A 16,076-nucleotide genomic window follows, 5' to 3' on the forward strand; every position below is an offset into this window, starting at 1 on the left:
CGCCTTTTAAATCACTGAAATATTCTAACCAAAATTTGCTCATAGAGGTTGGGACACTGTCAAAGAGGATTGACAAAGGGGTGCCATGGAGCCGAGTAATTTATTGAACAAAGAGATGAGCCACCTGAGATGCTGAAATGGATGAGCAGGGAGGCAAAATAACTATACTTGTTGAGCCTATTGACAACCACCATAATCACCGATTTGCCAAAAAGAAAGTGGCAACCCTATAATGAAATCCCTGCTAACCTCATCCTATACCAGATTTGGTGTAGGTAAGAGCTGAAGTAACCCAATTGGACGGTGAGCATCATATTTGTACTGCTAGCAAACTGAACACTCAGTAATGAATTCCCGGATTATCTTCTTCATGCATGGCCAGTAATAACTTGAAGCAAGTCATTTGTAGAAGAGTAGGTGGAAGTACTAGGCGGCCCTTGTAGATCAGTTCCCCTGAGTGTAAAACCCAACTTTGCTTGAGAATCTCATAGCAGTTGAGCCCGAAGCTGGGCCAATGCCAAGTCTTGCTAGGCTGCCTCCTTTAATTCTGATAGTAATGGGTACATAGGTTTAGAGAATGAGATGGCACTGATTTCATGGGTTCAAGATAATGCATCTGCCACCTTATTGACTACTCTGGGCTTGTATTCAACTTTGTAATCAAATCAAAGCCCAAAAGTTTATAGAACCATTGCTCTTGCTTGGGGCCATGAATTTGCTGTTCAAGCATGTGCTAAAGACTTTGATGGTCTATTCGAATGACAAATGGCCAGCCCAGCAAATATGGTCATCATTTTTGGACTGAAAAGAGACAAGGCCATGAGTTCTTTTTCACAAGCCAAATTAGCTTGGGCCTTTAAAGATAAGGCCTTACTGTAGAAGGTAATGGGCTATTCTGAGTAAGAACCACCCCTATACTGACACTTGAACCATCACATTTGATAACAAACTCCTAAGAGAAATTTAGCAATGTTAAAGTTTGAGGAGAAGAAACCGCTCGTTCAAGGGCTTCAAAGGCCTAATTCACATTGGTGTCCCAAATGAATGCCTCTTTTTTCAAGATTTGGGTGAGTGTAGCAGCTATGGTACCACAGTCATAAAAAAATAAAAAAACATCCATAATAGCTGTTGGAATGTCTACTTTATTTTTTATGGTTGTATTCTGCTGAGTTAGGGTCTGTTTGGTCTGGTTAAAGTAGTTTTTTATCATTGTTTATGTACTCTAACTAAAGCAGGGGCATAAGGATCTTTTCCCTTTTAATTATGGTCACCCTATATATAATAATATAAGCTGGTGCCACCAGCTAGTTAGTTGACTCCAAAACCTTTCTCTTCTCTTCTCGACTTCTCCCTTCTCTCCCTTCTCTTCTTCGTCCTTATTTCTCCTCTCTTCTTCTGTTAATATGGTATTAGAGCAAAGGTTCTACTGGGTCTGAGAGCAGATTGAACAAGTTCTCTCTTCCTTATCTTGCTGCCTTCTTCAACTGAGATTAGAAAGGCTGACCTATGACTGGTACAAACTTGTTCTATTATTTTTTTTTCTTTTCTCTTGGTCGTGTACCAAGAAAAAACAAATGAATCAGGACTGCTGAATGCCATAAGAGAAGTTGTGAGGTTCTAACCTCTTTTTTTATGGATCGCGTGATCCCACACCTGAAAATAGAAAACCTGTAGGTCGTGGATGGCCTGTTTTTAACCTTTGTGGTGTGATGGTACTATTTTATGACCCCTCCTAGTAGTTGATGTGTTTGGATGGTCTAGAAGTTGGTGAAGTGTGACTATTAGGGCAATACAGCACTGAAATCAACCTAAAATCTTTTTTTTGGACAATCAAAGCTGGTTTGTATTCAGATTGTGTCCAAATTGCAGTGTGTGCATGTGGGCTGCATCTTTGGTGTGTTTCTAGGACTGTTTTTGGTGTCAGGAGGGATCATAAGGTATGTGTTGAATATGAAAAGTGCTTGAATCATGTCCTCTGAGAATTCTGCAACTTCTGGAATTTCAGGAGGTCAAAATGGAATGAGTAGGGGGATAGATATGAATTTCCCCATGGCTGTAATCCCCTTTGATGGACTGAACTACCTTGAATGGTCTGGGGGAATTAAACTTTACATTACTGGTAGAGGGAAAATAGGGTATATCAATGGTAAAGTGAAGGAACCAAAGACTGAAAGTGTTGAACATGATTGATGGGACCAAAAAAATAGTATGGTGATGTCATGGCTCTTGGTTTCCATGCTGCCACAAGTAAGGAAGACATTTATGTGGGATGAAATAGCTTGTGAAATATGGGAACAAGCCAAATCTACCTATTCAGAGCAAAGTCAGAAGAAATATAACTCAGCAAATGTGGCATCTCAAGAGACTAGTCCCATGGCACACCAGGAGCGACACTCTGGTTCTGACCCCAAAGAAGAGATCATCAACTCTTTTCGTGACCACTTGGAATTATATGGTGCAACACTTCGCCAGATTGACTATGGAGCCTCAAACCACATGACTGGTAAGTCAAATTTATTTCAAGCATAATCTCCTCTCTGGGAGAGATAAGGTGAGATTGGCAAATGGGTCTTTTTCCACCATAGCCGGTCAAGGAACCATCTCCCTTCCTTTCGGTCTTACCCTTTCTAATGTGTTGCATGTTCCTAAATTACTTATCAATTTACTTTTCATTAACAGTATTACTCACTCCTTGAATTGTTCTATGACCTTCTTTCCTTCTTCGTGTGTGTTTCAGGATTTGGCCTTGGGGAAGCTGATTGGTAGAGGAAGCATGGTGGATGGTCTATACATGTTGGAGAATAAAGCCGGTTTTGTGGCTACAGAATCCTTAAGTTCATCTAATGGGAATCATGCCTATTTATGGCATAATCATCTTGGTGATCTTTCGTTTGAGTCTTTAAAACTTATGTTTCCTGAGTTATTTAAGTCTTTGTCAATTGGCGAGTTGCAGTGTCAGACATCTCAATTGAGCAAACATTGTAGAAATTATTTTCCTTTAAGAAATAAAAGATCTGAATTTTCATTTCATATTGTCTATTCCGATGTTTGGGGCCCTATTACTCTCCCTTCTGAGATTGGACATAAGTATTTCATTACTTTGATTAATGACTACTCTAGGTATAAATGGGTTTATCCTATGTGATTTAGAGACGAAGTGCCAAAGATTGTGAAAGATTTTTAACGCATGATTTTCACTCAATTCCAAACTGAGATTCATATCTTTCAGTCAAACAACCCAAAGGAGTACTTCCATAGTGATCTCACAGAGTTCTTTGCTTCGTGTGGATCTCTTCATCGAAACTCTTGTACTAGGACACCCCAACAAAACGGTGTCTCTGAAGGAAAAAAGCATCATCTTCTCGAAGTAGCTCGTGGTTTATTACTCCATATGAATGTCCTGAAATGCTTTTGGATGGATGTTGTTATGTGTGTTGCATATATCATCAACCGTATGCCATAGTTATCAAGGCAACGCCTAGGCGTATAGGCTTTTTTTGGATCTCGCCTCGCCCAAACGCCATTTGATGTATCTATAACATATTGTAATTTTTTCATATTTAATATTTGTTTATATTTTAAGTCTAGAATATAAATATAGACATGATGCACCGAATCATTCTTTTTATTTCTTTCATACTTAAAAACAGGGGCTTCACCCCTTCTTATTTTCTTGTTTTGGAACAAAAACAGGGGTTCCACCCCTTCTTTTTTCCTCCTCTCCTTCTTCTGGAACAAAAAACAAGGGCTCTGCCCCTTCTTCTTTTTCTTTTCTTGGAACAAAAACAAGGGCTCTGCCCCTTCTTCTTACCTCCTCCTCCTCCCGCTCTTCTTCTACAGCTGCTGCTGGAACAAAAAACAGGGGTTCTGCCCTTCTTTTTCTTTTCTTTTTTGGAAAAAAAGAGGGGCTCCGCCCCTTCTTCTTTCCTCTTCCTCCTCTCTTCTTCTTCTGGAACAAAAAATAGGGGTCTATTTCTTTTTCTAGAAGAAAGATAGGGGATATGCCCTTCTGTATTTCTAATTCAACGACAAAAAGTGGGGTTCATCCCATTTTTATTTATTTTTCTTTTAGACATTAAGCGACACCTAGGCACCCGCCAAGCGACCAGCCGACTAAGCGCTCCCATGTCGCCTAAGTTCGCCTTGGCACCTTGAAAACTATGTCGTATGCCATCTTGGTTGTTCGAGTATAAGGCCCCACATCAACTTTTGTTTCCTACAGCTCCTCTGTCTCCTATTTCAATGTGTGTTTTTGGGTGTCGTTGCTTTGTTTCATGATTTGTCTCCTACTCATGGTAAGCTTGATCCTCGTGCCATTCCCTATGTGTTTCTTGGTTACCTTTTATCTCAAAACGGTTACCGTTGCTATGATCCTATCTCAGGCAAGTACTATGTCTCCATGGAAGTCTCCTTTAAGAGTCAACCTTTTCTCTCGATTTCTCCTCAAGGGGAGAGTAGGGTTGAGGAGGAGAAACACACCCAGGCTCAGACTCAATTACCTCTGCTTCCTGATCCTCCTCCTTTTCATGTCTTTCATCGCCGCCATAAGAGCCAACAGAGTTCAAGAACCATCGAACCTGAAACTATGCAACCAACACCATCAAACTCTCTAAAGGCAGATCCTCCTCGTCAGCCAGGTACACTTGTTCCCATTGATGTTCCTGAACCTCTTGATAGTGATCCCCTTGTTATTAATGATCTTGATGCTCCTATTGCTAAGAGAAAGGGTGTTAGGTTTTGTACTACTAATCACCCTATCTCACTTTGTGTCCTATGGTCATGTTTCACCTTCATATCGTGTGTTCCTTTCTTCCGTTGATAGTGTTTCTGTTCCTAAGAATGTGGCAGAAGCTTTATCAAAACCTGAATGGCACCTAGGAGTTGGTGGATCTTCATGAAGGAAAGGAACCAATGGGATGCAAGTGGGTATTCACAGTAAAGCACGGGGCTGATGGTTCGATAGAAAGGTACAAAGCCAAATTGGTGGCCAAAGGGTTTACACAAGTATATGGAGTAGACTATGTAGAGACCTTTGCTGCAATAGCCAAGATGAATTCGAGTGGAATCCTCCTTTCACTAGCAGCTAATCTTGGCTAGGAACTTCACCAGTTGGATATTAAAAATGCATTCTTGAATAGTGACCTAGAAGAGGAGGTTTACATGACTCAACCTCCAGGCTCCTGTGCCAAAGGTGTGCAGGTTAAAAAAATCATTATATGGGTTGAAACAATCACCTCGGGCCTGGTTTAGTAAGTTTCACTTAGTTGTATAGCAGATGGGGTTCAAACAATGCCAGTCAAATCATACTCTGTTTGTGAAGAAAGGTGAAGGAAAAATTGCAGCTTTAATTGTGTATGTTGATGACAGTGGTCACAGGAGACTGGAAGATTGAAATACAGAAGATAAAGAAATTCCTAGCCACTCAATTCAAGGTGAAAGATCTAGGCCCCTTACGTTAGTTCCTTGGGATTGAAGTCACCCGCTCTCAAAAGGGCATCTTTATTTCCTAAAGGAAATATGTACTAGATCTACTAGAGGATGTAGGCAAGTTAGGGGTGAAATCAATTGATTCACCCATTGAACCCAACCATCAACTAGGAGATAGCTAGGGGGAGTTTTTGAAAGATGTGAAGAAGTTCTAGAGACTTGTAGGCAAGGTTTAAAAAATCAATACGATACACCCCGTATTTGGCGTATGGTATCATATCTTTTGGGTCCACCCCACCTTTTTCTAATAAAAAAAAAAACCTTTTTTAACTCCCCAAAAACCAAAATTTGAAAAAAAAAGTTAATTCCATTTGTATCTAAGTACCAATACACCTCTGCCGATACGCAAAGGCGTATCGATACTTTGAACCATGCTTGTAGGGAGACTCTTATATTTGTCTATGACCACGCTTGAAATATTGCCTATGCAGTGGGTGTCCTTAGTCAATTCATGCATAACCCTAAGACAACTCACTTTGAAGCTACATAAAGGATCCTTAGATACCTCAAGAAGTTCCTAGGAGCTAGTTTGCTATTCCAGAAACATGGGCATTTGAAGGTGGAGGTGTATACAGATGTTGATTGGGCAGGAGCAGTTGATGATAGAAAATCTACCAGTGGGTATTGTACCTTTGTGGGAGGAAACTTAGTCACCTGGGGAAATAAGAAGCAAAGTGTAGTGGCTATATCCAGTGCTGAAGCAGAATACAGAGCTGTCTCATGGAGTTGTTGAAATCATGTGGATAAAAAACTTGTTAGGAGAGTTGGGTTTTGTAGTTAACAAACCTATGTCACTCTATTGTGACAATAAAGCTGCTATCAATATTGCTGCCAACCCAGTCCTCCATGATAGAACAAAACATATTGAAGTGGACAAGTATTTTATTAGAGAAAAACTTGTAAGCGGAGAAGTGTGCACTCCATATGTCAGTTCAGATGAACAACTTGCAGATATCTTCACCAAGGGCCTTCATCATGTGCAGCATAATAATTTGCATGGCAAGTTGGGCATGATTGACATCTATGTCCCAACTTGAGGGGGACTCTTGGAAGTTTACTTTATTTTTTTTTGTTTGTATTCTGCTGAGTTAGGGTCTGTTTAGTCTGGTTAAAAAGTAGTTTTTTATCATTGTTTATGTACTCTAACTAAAGCAGGGGCATAAGGGTCTTTTCCCTTTTAATTATGGTCAACCTATATATAATAATATAAGCTAGTGCCGCCAGCTAGTTAGTTGACTCCAAAACCTTTCTCTTCTCTTCTCCCTTCTCTCCCTTTTCTTCTTCCTTATTTCTCCTCTCTTCTTCTGTTAATAATAGCCAGTCAGGCTTAGGCCTAAAAACCCCCTTAGGCTGTGAGTTGAGTTAAGCTTTGGTTGGATGCCATCTAACTAGCTTTCACAATATGTCCCAATAGTGGACCTTTAACTTCCAAACATTCACTTGGATGGTTTAGCAAAAAACTAATGTTGTCTTAGAATACCCAAGATTTCTTGGAGATGAAGGAGATGTGAAGTCCAACCTTTACTGTAAACTATATTTGTCAAAGAAGACTAAGATAACTTGCCTTAGAATGATCTGAATATCTCATTCATCACTAATTGAAAAGTGGTTGGTGCATTAGTCAGCCCAAATGGCATGACCAAAAACTCATAACAGCCATTATGTGTTCTAAAAGCGGTTTTGTGGATATCATCAGGATGTACACAAATTTGGTGGTAACCCAGCCTGAGATCAAGCTTGGAAAATAATGTGGCAGCCTTGAGTTTGTCCAAGAGCACATCAATTATTAGGATTGAGAACCGGTCTTTCACTATAACGTGGTTCATGGCTTTGTAAAAGAAAGAAAACACTTGGTGTTTTCTTTCTTTTATACAAGGACCAAGGAAGTTTTTTTATAATAAAAAGAAAATATTATTACAAGGTAAAAAGAAAAGCTAGCAAACCACTTTGCGGGCGCTAAGGTAACACCTCCCAAAGTAATACAAAGCAAACCTCCCTACCCAATTAAAATTCATGGAACAAACAATGTAAACAAGAACTTTTTCCTTCAGACACCCAAAAAAGCCCCCCAAAAGCTCCTACAATCGACCAACATCACTCCTCCCCAACAAACAAAAGAATCTTCCTGCCCTCCTTCAAGGACCAAGGAAGAATAAGGGTTGGAACTGGACTGAATCCATCCCTTTGAGAGCAAGTCTTAAATAATCTTCTCTATTTCAGATTTCTGGGAATGAGGATATCTATAGGGCCAAATGTTGGCAGGTGGGGCCCCAAGTACAAGTGGAGGAAGACCATTGTGCACATTGAAAATGCCCTAGTAGCCTTAAGAAGTTTGTTGTAGGCCCAACTTCACTTCGGATTTGGAATCTCAATGATTTGGCTAAGTAATTCTAGCTCTTCTAGGTCTGGGCCCATGTACATCAAAACCAGAGGGTCTATATGATAGCAGCATTTTAAGACCAATTTGCTTAGGTCGTATCTAGGCCCAAATAGACCGAGCCCCTTAAGATAGCACATGCAACCCTCCACGGTGACTTGCATGCTCAAATTGGCCCAATCACAAGTAACCGGGCCTAGATTGCGAAGCCATTGGACCCCAAGTGTGATACCAACTCTCCTAAAGCCCAAAGGGTAAGGGTCCACCTAGAGTCAATTTCCTTAGATCATTAAGTCAACATCAAGACAAAGGCCCTCACAAGTGATCTAAGTCATTTGACTACCATTTACCACATAGACTAGAAATGGGTCCACCAATTAAACCTTCAACTCCAGTTGTTGAGCCATCAACTTGGTAATGAAATTTAAAGTACTCCCACTATCTACAAAAATAGAAAATGAGTGATTTTTTATCATAACTTGATCCTCATTGTTTGAAGGGTGGGCATACCAGTGTAGACCTATAAGGAGATCTTTGGCATCTCCTCTTGTCTCTCCAACTCATGGCACTCTTTGGAGTCACTTCCTCGACATCATCCTCAATTTCCAATAAGAATAGTTTATGCTTCTTACATTTATGACCAGGGGAGAACCCATCACAATTGAAACAGAACCTGCATTATCATTAGGCCAACATCTCCAACCGGTTAAGCTTTTTGAGAAGAAAATTTTGGTTCTAGAAGTTAGGTTGGTGACCCACCATATCAGATCGAGTCAATAGTGTTTTCAAAATAGGCTCCTAGTGTGTGTGGATCCACGTCCACCACAATCAACTGAGGAGATCTTCATGTAGTCGAGCTAGACTAGCCATCGCTATCACCATTGCTAGCTAAAGAGCCTTCACTTGCACCTTCCCTCGAGAGGCTAATCTCTCAAATTCGTTCTGATGTTCTCAAATTAACCCAGTTTACCACCGTTCTAAAAGAGATGCATCAAAGTCTTTGCAACTAAAAGGGCCAAATCAAGCGCACAATCCTTTTGTGAAATCTGGCCAAGTCAAGTGAGAATGAGTTCTCCTTTACTATTGATACCACAAGATCACCTCTCCTTTCATGTGAACCGAAGCTACTGACACCCTCTAATGACCAAGTATCTCATTGTATTCAATGTATTCAAAGAATCGCTCCACTTAAAAGATCCATGAGATCGGATCCTCTGATGGCCAACTTGATTGAAAAATCAAGTTTGGTCAATCTGAAGAAATTTCCACATGTCCTTCTAGCACTACCTTGGCTCGAACCTTCACCTTTTTGCTCTTTTGTTTTTTGTGACAACATTGCAAGCAAACCGTCCTTAATCTCCCTCTCTCGTATACTTCCAAACACCTTATGCAACTCCACTTCAATCTTATCGACCCTATCCTCCATTGAAGCCAATCTAGTCACTGCTATCTAAAACTGGCTCTAATACCAATTTGGTGAAAACTTGGCCACTTTAGGGGTTACTTCGAGGGAACCCTACCTCTTGAAGATTCAAGAAGAGAGGAGAAGAGAGGGACAAGAAATTGCAAGGGAAGAATAGATCTCTCCTTTTCTTCATTGAACTTGCTTATATATGGTTTTCATCATGAAACACACAATACAAGCATGAGGCTAAACTAGCTTGGTCTACGTGCCTTCCTAATATAAATGTATTTGACGGGTGGGTAAGACCCTCTAGTCTATACAAGTTAAACTAGCTTTCACTCATGTTTCAACAACTTCTCCTTGGAAAGAAATTCATGAAATCTACTCTACCTTCCTCAACTCCATTCAATTTGATGTGGGACAGGGCAACAAAGTTCATTTCTAGGAAGATCTTTGGGTAGGAGAAATCCCACTTAAAGATCATTTTCCTAATCTCTATACTCTGTCAAACTTTAAGGGGGAACTGTTTCTAATTTGGGAACACCTAGTCTAAATGGGGTTAATTGGAATCTGGGTCTCAAAAGGGGCCTTAGGGAAAATGAATGTGAGTCCTTAGTTCATTTGTTGGATCTACTAGGACAAGTTCACTTGGACCCATCCTTGGAAGATTCCAGAATATGGGTAGGCTCTTCAAATGGTCTCTTTACTTGCTCTTCTTTCTTCAGTGTTCTTGCCTCGCATAGCATATCAGTTGGGGAGTTCCCTGTGAAAGAAGTTTGGAGTAAGCCTATCCTCCCAAAAATTCAAGCTTTTTGTTGGGAAATTTTCCTTGGCAAGGTAAATACTTGTGATATGCTGCAGAGAAGAAGGCCTTTTGCTTGCCTTTCTCCTCACATGTGCTCCCTTTGTAAGGAAAGTGGTGAGACCCTTTCACATTTATTAATATCTTGTTCTTTTGCGCATCACATTTGAGAGTTCTTTTGTATCCTCTTTGGTTGCAAGTGGGTTCCCCCTCAAGATGTGGCAGGCCTTTTCAACCGTGATTTCCTGAGCCAACCAAAGAAAAGAGGGATGGTAATCCTTGCATAGGCATTCTAAGAACCTGGACAGAAGTAGCTCATTGGGCAAAATCCTTGCATAGCTTCCAAGATTTCTCAGTCATAGGCATTCTAAGAACCTGGACAGAAGTAGCACAATCTTCAAGAGTGAAAGAGAAAGTAAGGATGGAGTAGAAACCTCCAGAAGGCAACAGGATTAAACTGAATTTTGATGGGAGCTCCCTTGGAAATCCAGGACTATCAGGTATAGGAGGAGCAATCAAAAATTCTCAAAGGAGGATATTGGCTTTGTTATCAAGACCGATTAGCACTAGCGATTCACTAAAAGCTGAGTTATTGGCACTGCTACAAGGGATGAAGCTAGCTAAGCAGCTAAGACTTAGGCAGATTGAGGTGGAGTGGGACTCAAAAGTGGTCATCTCTTGGGCTACAAACAATAGACTTACTCAGTGGACCTTTAAACAAGTGATTAGGGAAGTGGAAAAAATAGCAAAGGAGGTAGAGACTGAATTCAAATGGGTCAAAAGGAGTGCAAATGGGCTAGCTGACTATCTTGCCAAACAAGGGGCACTGAGGCAACAATTGTTTTCGACTGCGCTATAAAGTGGGACAGAAATATGTACTATTGTACTAAATTGGGAATAATATTCCCATCTACATGTTGTAAAACCTTATTTTAAACCTATTTTAAATAAAGCTCTCTTTTACTGATCAAAAACAAAAATCTTGACCTCCAGAAACGCTGTCAATTAAAAGAGTTATTGGAACATACAAGAAAATATTCTTCTAACAGGGAATGGAAAACATATTGAATACTCTTACTATACAGAGAGAGAGGGATTGACCTGTCACCCTTTGGTTTCCTCATACGATCTCCAGTGCTAAAGTTAGCCATGCTATATTCACAGCGAACCTGTACAAAATCAGCATGCCTAAGAAATTCCAAGGCATGAATACTGAATAAATGAAATGATAAAAGGCAGGGGGGAAAATATTACCAGTGCTTGGTCACTAATTTGTTGGCTCCTGTTTGGAACCTGATGAACAGAATAGATGTTTGATTTAATATGATACAATTTTTTAATAAATAGATATGATACAATGTTTCCTTGGTAGGAAAAGAAAGAGACTGTAGTCTATGTCCCCTCCATCTCTCCCCCCAACAAATACATATATATAGCTCATTCTATAAAAGTAGCCAGTCATTAATTCCAATTTTGACCTATTTGTCAATTTATTAGATGACTTGTTCCTAAAATACCCCCGTATACTTTTCATTCACATACCTTAGTTCTTAATTGACTCTCTTCCTGTACCTAAAGTGATCTATAATCCAACCTTCATAATATTTCTCTATAATTCTTATGTAGGATTGAGTATAACCCAAGCATCATTCTAAGAATGTATTGATTGGTTAGCATAGGGTTTAGGATGATTTTAAGAAAAATATACAGGGAACTGTGAGAGTTAGAAATGTTCTAAGCTAAATTATCAAGGACTGCAAAAATTTGAAAATTAAGCATAAGAAAAGAATTTCCCCGGTTATAAACATTGGGGACATTTGTCAAAAATGAATAAAAATATCCCTTATAAGGAAAATGCCCAAATTCCAGAAACTAGCGCTTTAAATGGAATTTTGACAATAAATTTAGTAAGATCAAAAGCGATAACAATCTATTGGGGGCTTTTGGAAAATTTTCAGCTTCTAATGGAAACTAAAGAAAAATGTAATATGGATCAACTTCAGTCCTTTCAAGGATGTAGAATGTACTTCCTAGAGGAAAAATTTATAGGCTGTTGATAGTTGTAATACTGTTTCCAGAACCAGGGAGAAGATGATGAGAAAGAAGGGAAAGAAAATACATGATCAGACAAAATCCTTCCTATATTAGGAAAACCCAAAATTATGATTTTGCCTCCCATACTCTAATACAAAGAAAACTAAATAACTAATCAAGTGCTTAACCAATGAGTTTGGAATTTTAAATATAACTGAACTATGACAACATACAAAATGACAAAAATGCCCTATCATCTAAAAATAAAAAAATACATAAAAATTCAAAAAAAATCCAACTTTTACTATTTGAATCCATTATTCTTTGTCAGTTTACTAAAGTTTCTGGAACACACTTGGACTATATAATAGGATCATAGCACATAACCAAAAAAACTTCATCAAAGCAGCATATTTGAAATACTTTTGAGAAGAGATGAAGTATGATTTCATTAGAAAATAAAAAAACTCTGTACAACCAGAGGATGTACAATAGAGAGAAAACAAAAAGAAAATCAGACCACTATCCTTTTTGTGTTTACAAAAAGATTTTCAAAATAAAAATGAGAGTAATAACTTGATCTATCCAAACAGAATTGAGATGCTGACGAAGAGAACAGATTGCTCACTACTTTCTGCCACACTATATCAACTTGACAAACTTTGTTCTGAAAAAACCCTTGAGTTCCTTTCTGCCATACACTGGAATCATTTGCAAAATTTCTTTTCCATTCTTACTCAGACCTTTGATCCACCAGCCTTTCAAAAAGCCTTCAATAGATGCTGGACAGGATCCCTTAAGAGCAAAGATCTTAGAAACTATCACCCAAATGACATAAGTGAAATTACAATGCTATAGCAAATATTGACAGACTCTTCCACCCCATTGCATAGGACATGTTATGCTGAATCAAACGTCATTCCTCTAATTAACAGGTTGTCCTTAGTCAGGAACTTATTCATATAGGTAGACCAGACAAAAAAAAAAAAACACCTTTGAGGGGACATATTTGCACCAGATTATGCCCATAGGAAAATCCTGCTCCTGTTCCTGGGTTAATTTGTTATAGAAAGATTTTACAGTAAATTGCCCAGATTTTTCTTCCTGCCAGTCTTCTATCTTCTCATGTGGTGTCAATTTCCAAGCTGTAGAGTCTCTGGAACAGACCTCCAAAAGGTTCTAACTCCCAACCATTCAAATCTCTTCTAAAAAGGGGAATCCATACACATTCACCATTTGAGGACTGCATATAGTGGGCTACTTTGGCATCTTTATCAACTGCAATTGTGAAAAGCTCTGGGAAATCATCCATCAGGCAATGATGGCCACACCACACATCTTTCCAGAACTTGACTTTGGCTTACCTTTCCACATCAAACTTAACTCCTTTGCTAAAAAACTGTAGCTTTTTTTCAATTCCCTTCCACACCAAGGAGCCATAAGATTGATTTGCTTCTCCAGGATCCCAGTCCTCATTTCTTATGCTATATTTTGCTTGAATGGCTCTCTTCCACAGGCTACTCCTAGTGGGTGTCGAATCCAACCAAAGATAAATGTCCTGCTCAAATTAAATATTTTTGTAGATAGTGATGAGCAAGGTCGTCTCCACAGGGATTGGGTGGATTTATTTCCAAGAGAAAAGAAAATAGAGGGGTTGTTATAAAAGCAAGGAAATAAAATAAAATAAAATAAAGCAAGGATTAAATCGATGGGAGATAGCTTCTGGTTGAAGGGACAAGTTCAGCCTTGATTCTTATCATTGATCATCAATGCAAGGTTAAATTCATAGGTTTATGAATAAATTGGTTACAGCCATTAACAAGCTCTAACAGCCAGCCTCAAATCGTATTTCTCGGCAACCAAAACAAGCTCTTTGATTGCTTCTCTTATTAATAGACAGTCCTAAACAAGCTCTTAGGATTTAATCTATTAATAGCATTAAGAGAGGAGAGACCCAATTCTGGTCAGCGATCTCACAAGCTCGGACCGTTTAAACCAGATCATATATCCTCCTAACATAAATTGAAAACTTGTCCACAATCAATTTATGTTAGTTGCCACCATGATTAAACCTACCAATCATATACGAAATTGGAGGTGCAATCGGCCATGGATTATTCTCATTGAATGAGCAAGGGATCCTTCTTGCTTAATCAATAAAAATAATCCTCACAGGAAATCGCAGAAAACATATGAATACCCATAAACAATGAACTGAAATAAAAATCAATTAGATCTCACAATGTTTAAGAATCAAACTTCCCTAACCTTTCAACCAGAAATCAAAAGCTTACACACACTTCATGTAGAAATCGCAGCTTCCGGATGAGGGGGGCGTATTCTGCTTCTTTTCTCCCTTCTTGCTGAATTCTTGTTTCCAAGATTTGATGATCCTTGGGTGCTAGTCCGTCCCCCTTTATATAGCCTTAGAAGGGAGCAGTTTTCAGCTCCTCTTAGGAGTTCTCTTTCTCAAAAATAGAAAGTCCTATTTCCTAATTCAGATCTAATCTTATCTTTATCTCTAAATAGAAACTCTTAACTAAGTTGGACTCTAACTCTTTTCTTTCTTTAAGATTACAATAAAAATCGGATCTGATTAAGACTCTTAGCCGAATTCTATTAGGAATGATGAGTGGGCCCTACTACTGCATGCTGAATTGGTTTGGGCTTCTCCAGCGAACTAGGGCTTCTCTACGAATTTGCAGAGACTTCGGGCCCGATTTTGACCTCGATGCAGTCCAAATCTATCAAAGCTCAAAACATGAAAGTTGTAGAGCTTTTCCTTATCTTTCCAATGCATCTTGAATCATCTCAGCCGGAGTCCGGATGGGAGAGTTATGCCCAAATTACCACGCGGCGCCGAAACTGTGCAAAATTACCCAATTAGCCTTGTTTTTCACCTAACGCCTCCTTTCGTGCCCTAAATCGAAATATAAGAATAGTGAATCCAATTAGGCACTAAACAAGTATAAAAGACTGAATATTAAGGGATAAAGATATGATAATTTTCATTCTCATCAACTCCCTTGTTGCCCAAACCTCCAAAACCATTTGCCTAGAAGACCAATATTCAATTCTCTTAGCTTTCTTATACCCAACCCTCCATTTTTCTTAAGCTTACAAACCTTTCCCCACTTTTACCAAATGAGTCTTTTTAGTGTGCTTCCAACCTTTCCATAAGAACGCTTCATCCTCTTTTCAATTAAGAATACCATACCTGCTGGAATTGGGTACAAGGACATTACCTAAACAGGAAGAGAAGACAACACACTCTTAATCAAAGTGAGTTTGCCTCCTTTAGATAGGTATTTTGCCTTCCAGCCAGCTAATCTTTTCTCTGCCCTTTCTGCCATTGGTTCCCAAATGGATTTTGCATTGCATTTGGCCCCTAAAGGCATTCCCAAATACTTGATTGGTAATTTTCCCACCTTGAAACCCCAATAATCTGCCCATTGTCGCAGCTCCTGAATCTCCCCCCACTGCCACCAGTTCACTTATACGAACATTTAGATGTAACCTGAGACCACTTCAAACCACCACAGGGTTGCCATCAAATAATCTAACTGATTGTGAGATGCATTAAAAAGGAACATCGAGTCATCTGCAAATTGTAGGAGGGGAATTTCTACTCTTTCCTCTCCCACCTTCTAAAAAAACCTCCCAAAACTGCTCTCAAAACCATTATACCCAAAGCCTCCATCACACATAAAAAAAAAGGGAGGACAAGGGGTCACCTTGTCTTAGACTCTTTGAACTCTTAAAATGACCAGAAGCGACACCATTAACGAACACAGAGAAGGAGACGGTAGTTACACACACCTTCATCCAATTCCTCCACCTGGAACTAAAATTCATCTTCCATAAAACATAGTTGAAAAAGTCCAAATTTGCATGGTAATAAGCTTTTTCAAAGTCCATTTTGCATAGCAAACCAGCTTTTTCACTCCTCAGCCTGGAGTAGTTCATTTGCT

The 16,076-nt window shown here is 39.2% G+C and overlaps 1 protein-coding gene across 2 annotated transcripts in view; it reads right to left on the reverse strand.

Moving 5' to 3' along the window:
• The window catches only part of LOC104603249 (exosome complex component RRP41 homolog), a 50,813-nt gene that overhangs the window by 22,588 nt on the left and 12,149 nt on the right, over positions 1-16,076 (reverse strand). For both annotated transcript variants that reach the window (XM_088898819.1, XM_010267226.3), the window contains exons 5-6: positions 11,326-11,364; positions 11,173-11,240 (exon numbers count right to left, since the gene is read on the reverse strand). In XM_088898819.1, the coding sequence (XP_088754945.1) occupies positions 11,173-11,240; positions 11,326-11,364 (107 nt within the window). The remainder of the gene's footprint in view (positions 1-11,172; positions 11,241-11,325; positions 11,365-16,076) is intronic.

Source organism: Nelumbo nucifera, chromosome 2 (genome assembly GCF_055504915.1).
Source record: "Nelumbo nucifera cultivar China Antique chromosome 2, China Antique-T2T, whole genome shotgun sequence".
NCBI classification, from domain to species: Eukaryota; Viridiplantae; Streptophyta; class Magnoliopsida; order Proteales; family Nelumbonaceae; genus Nelumbo; species Nelumbo nucifera.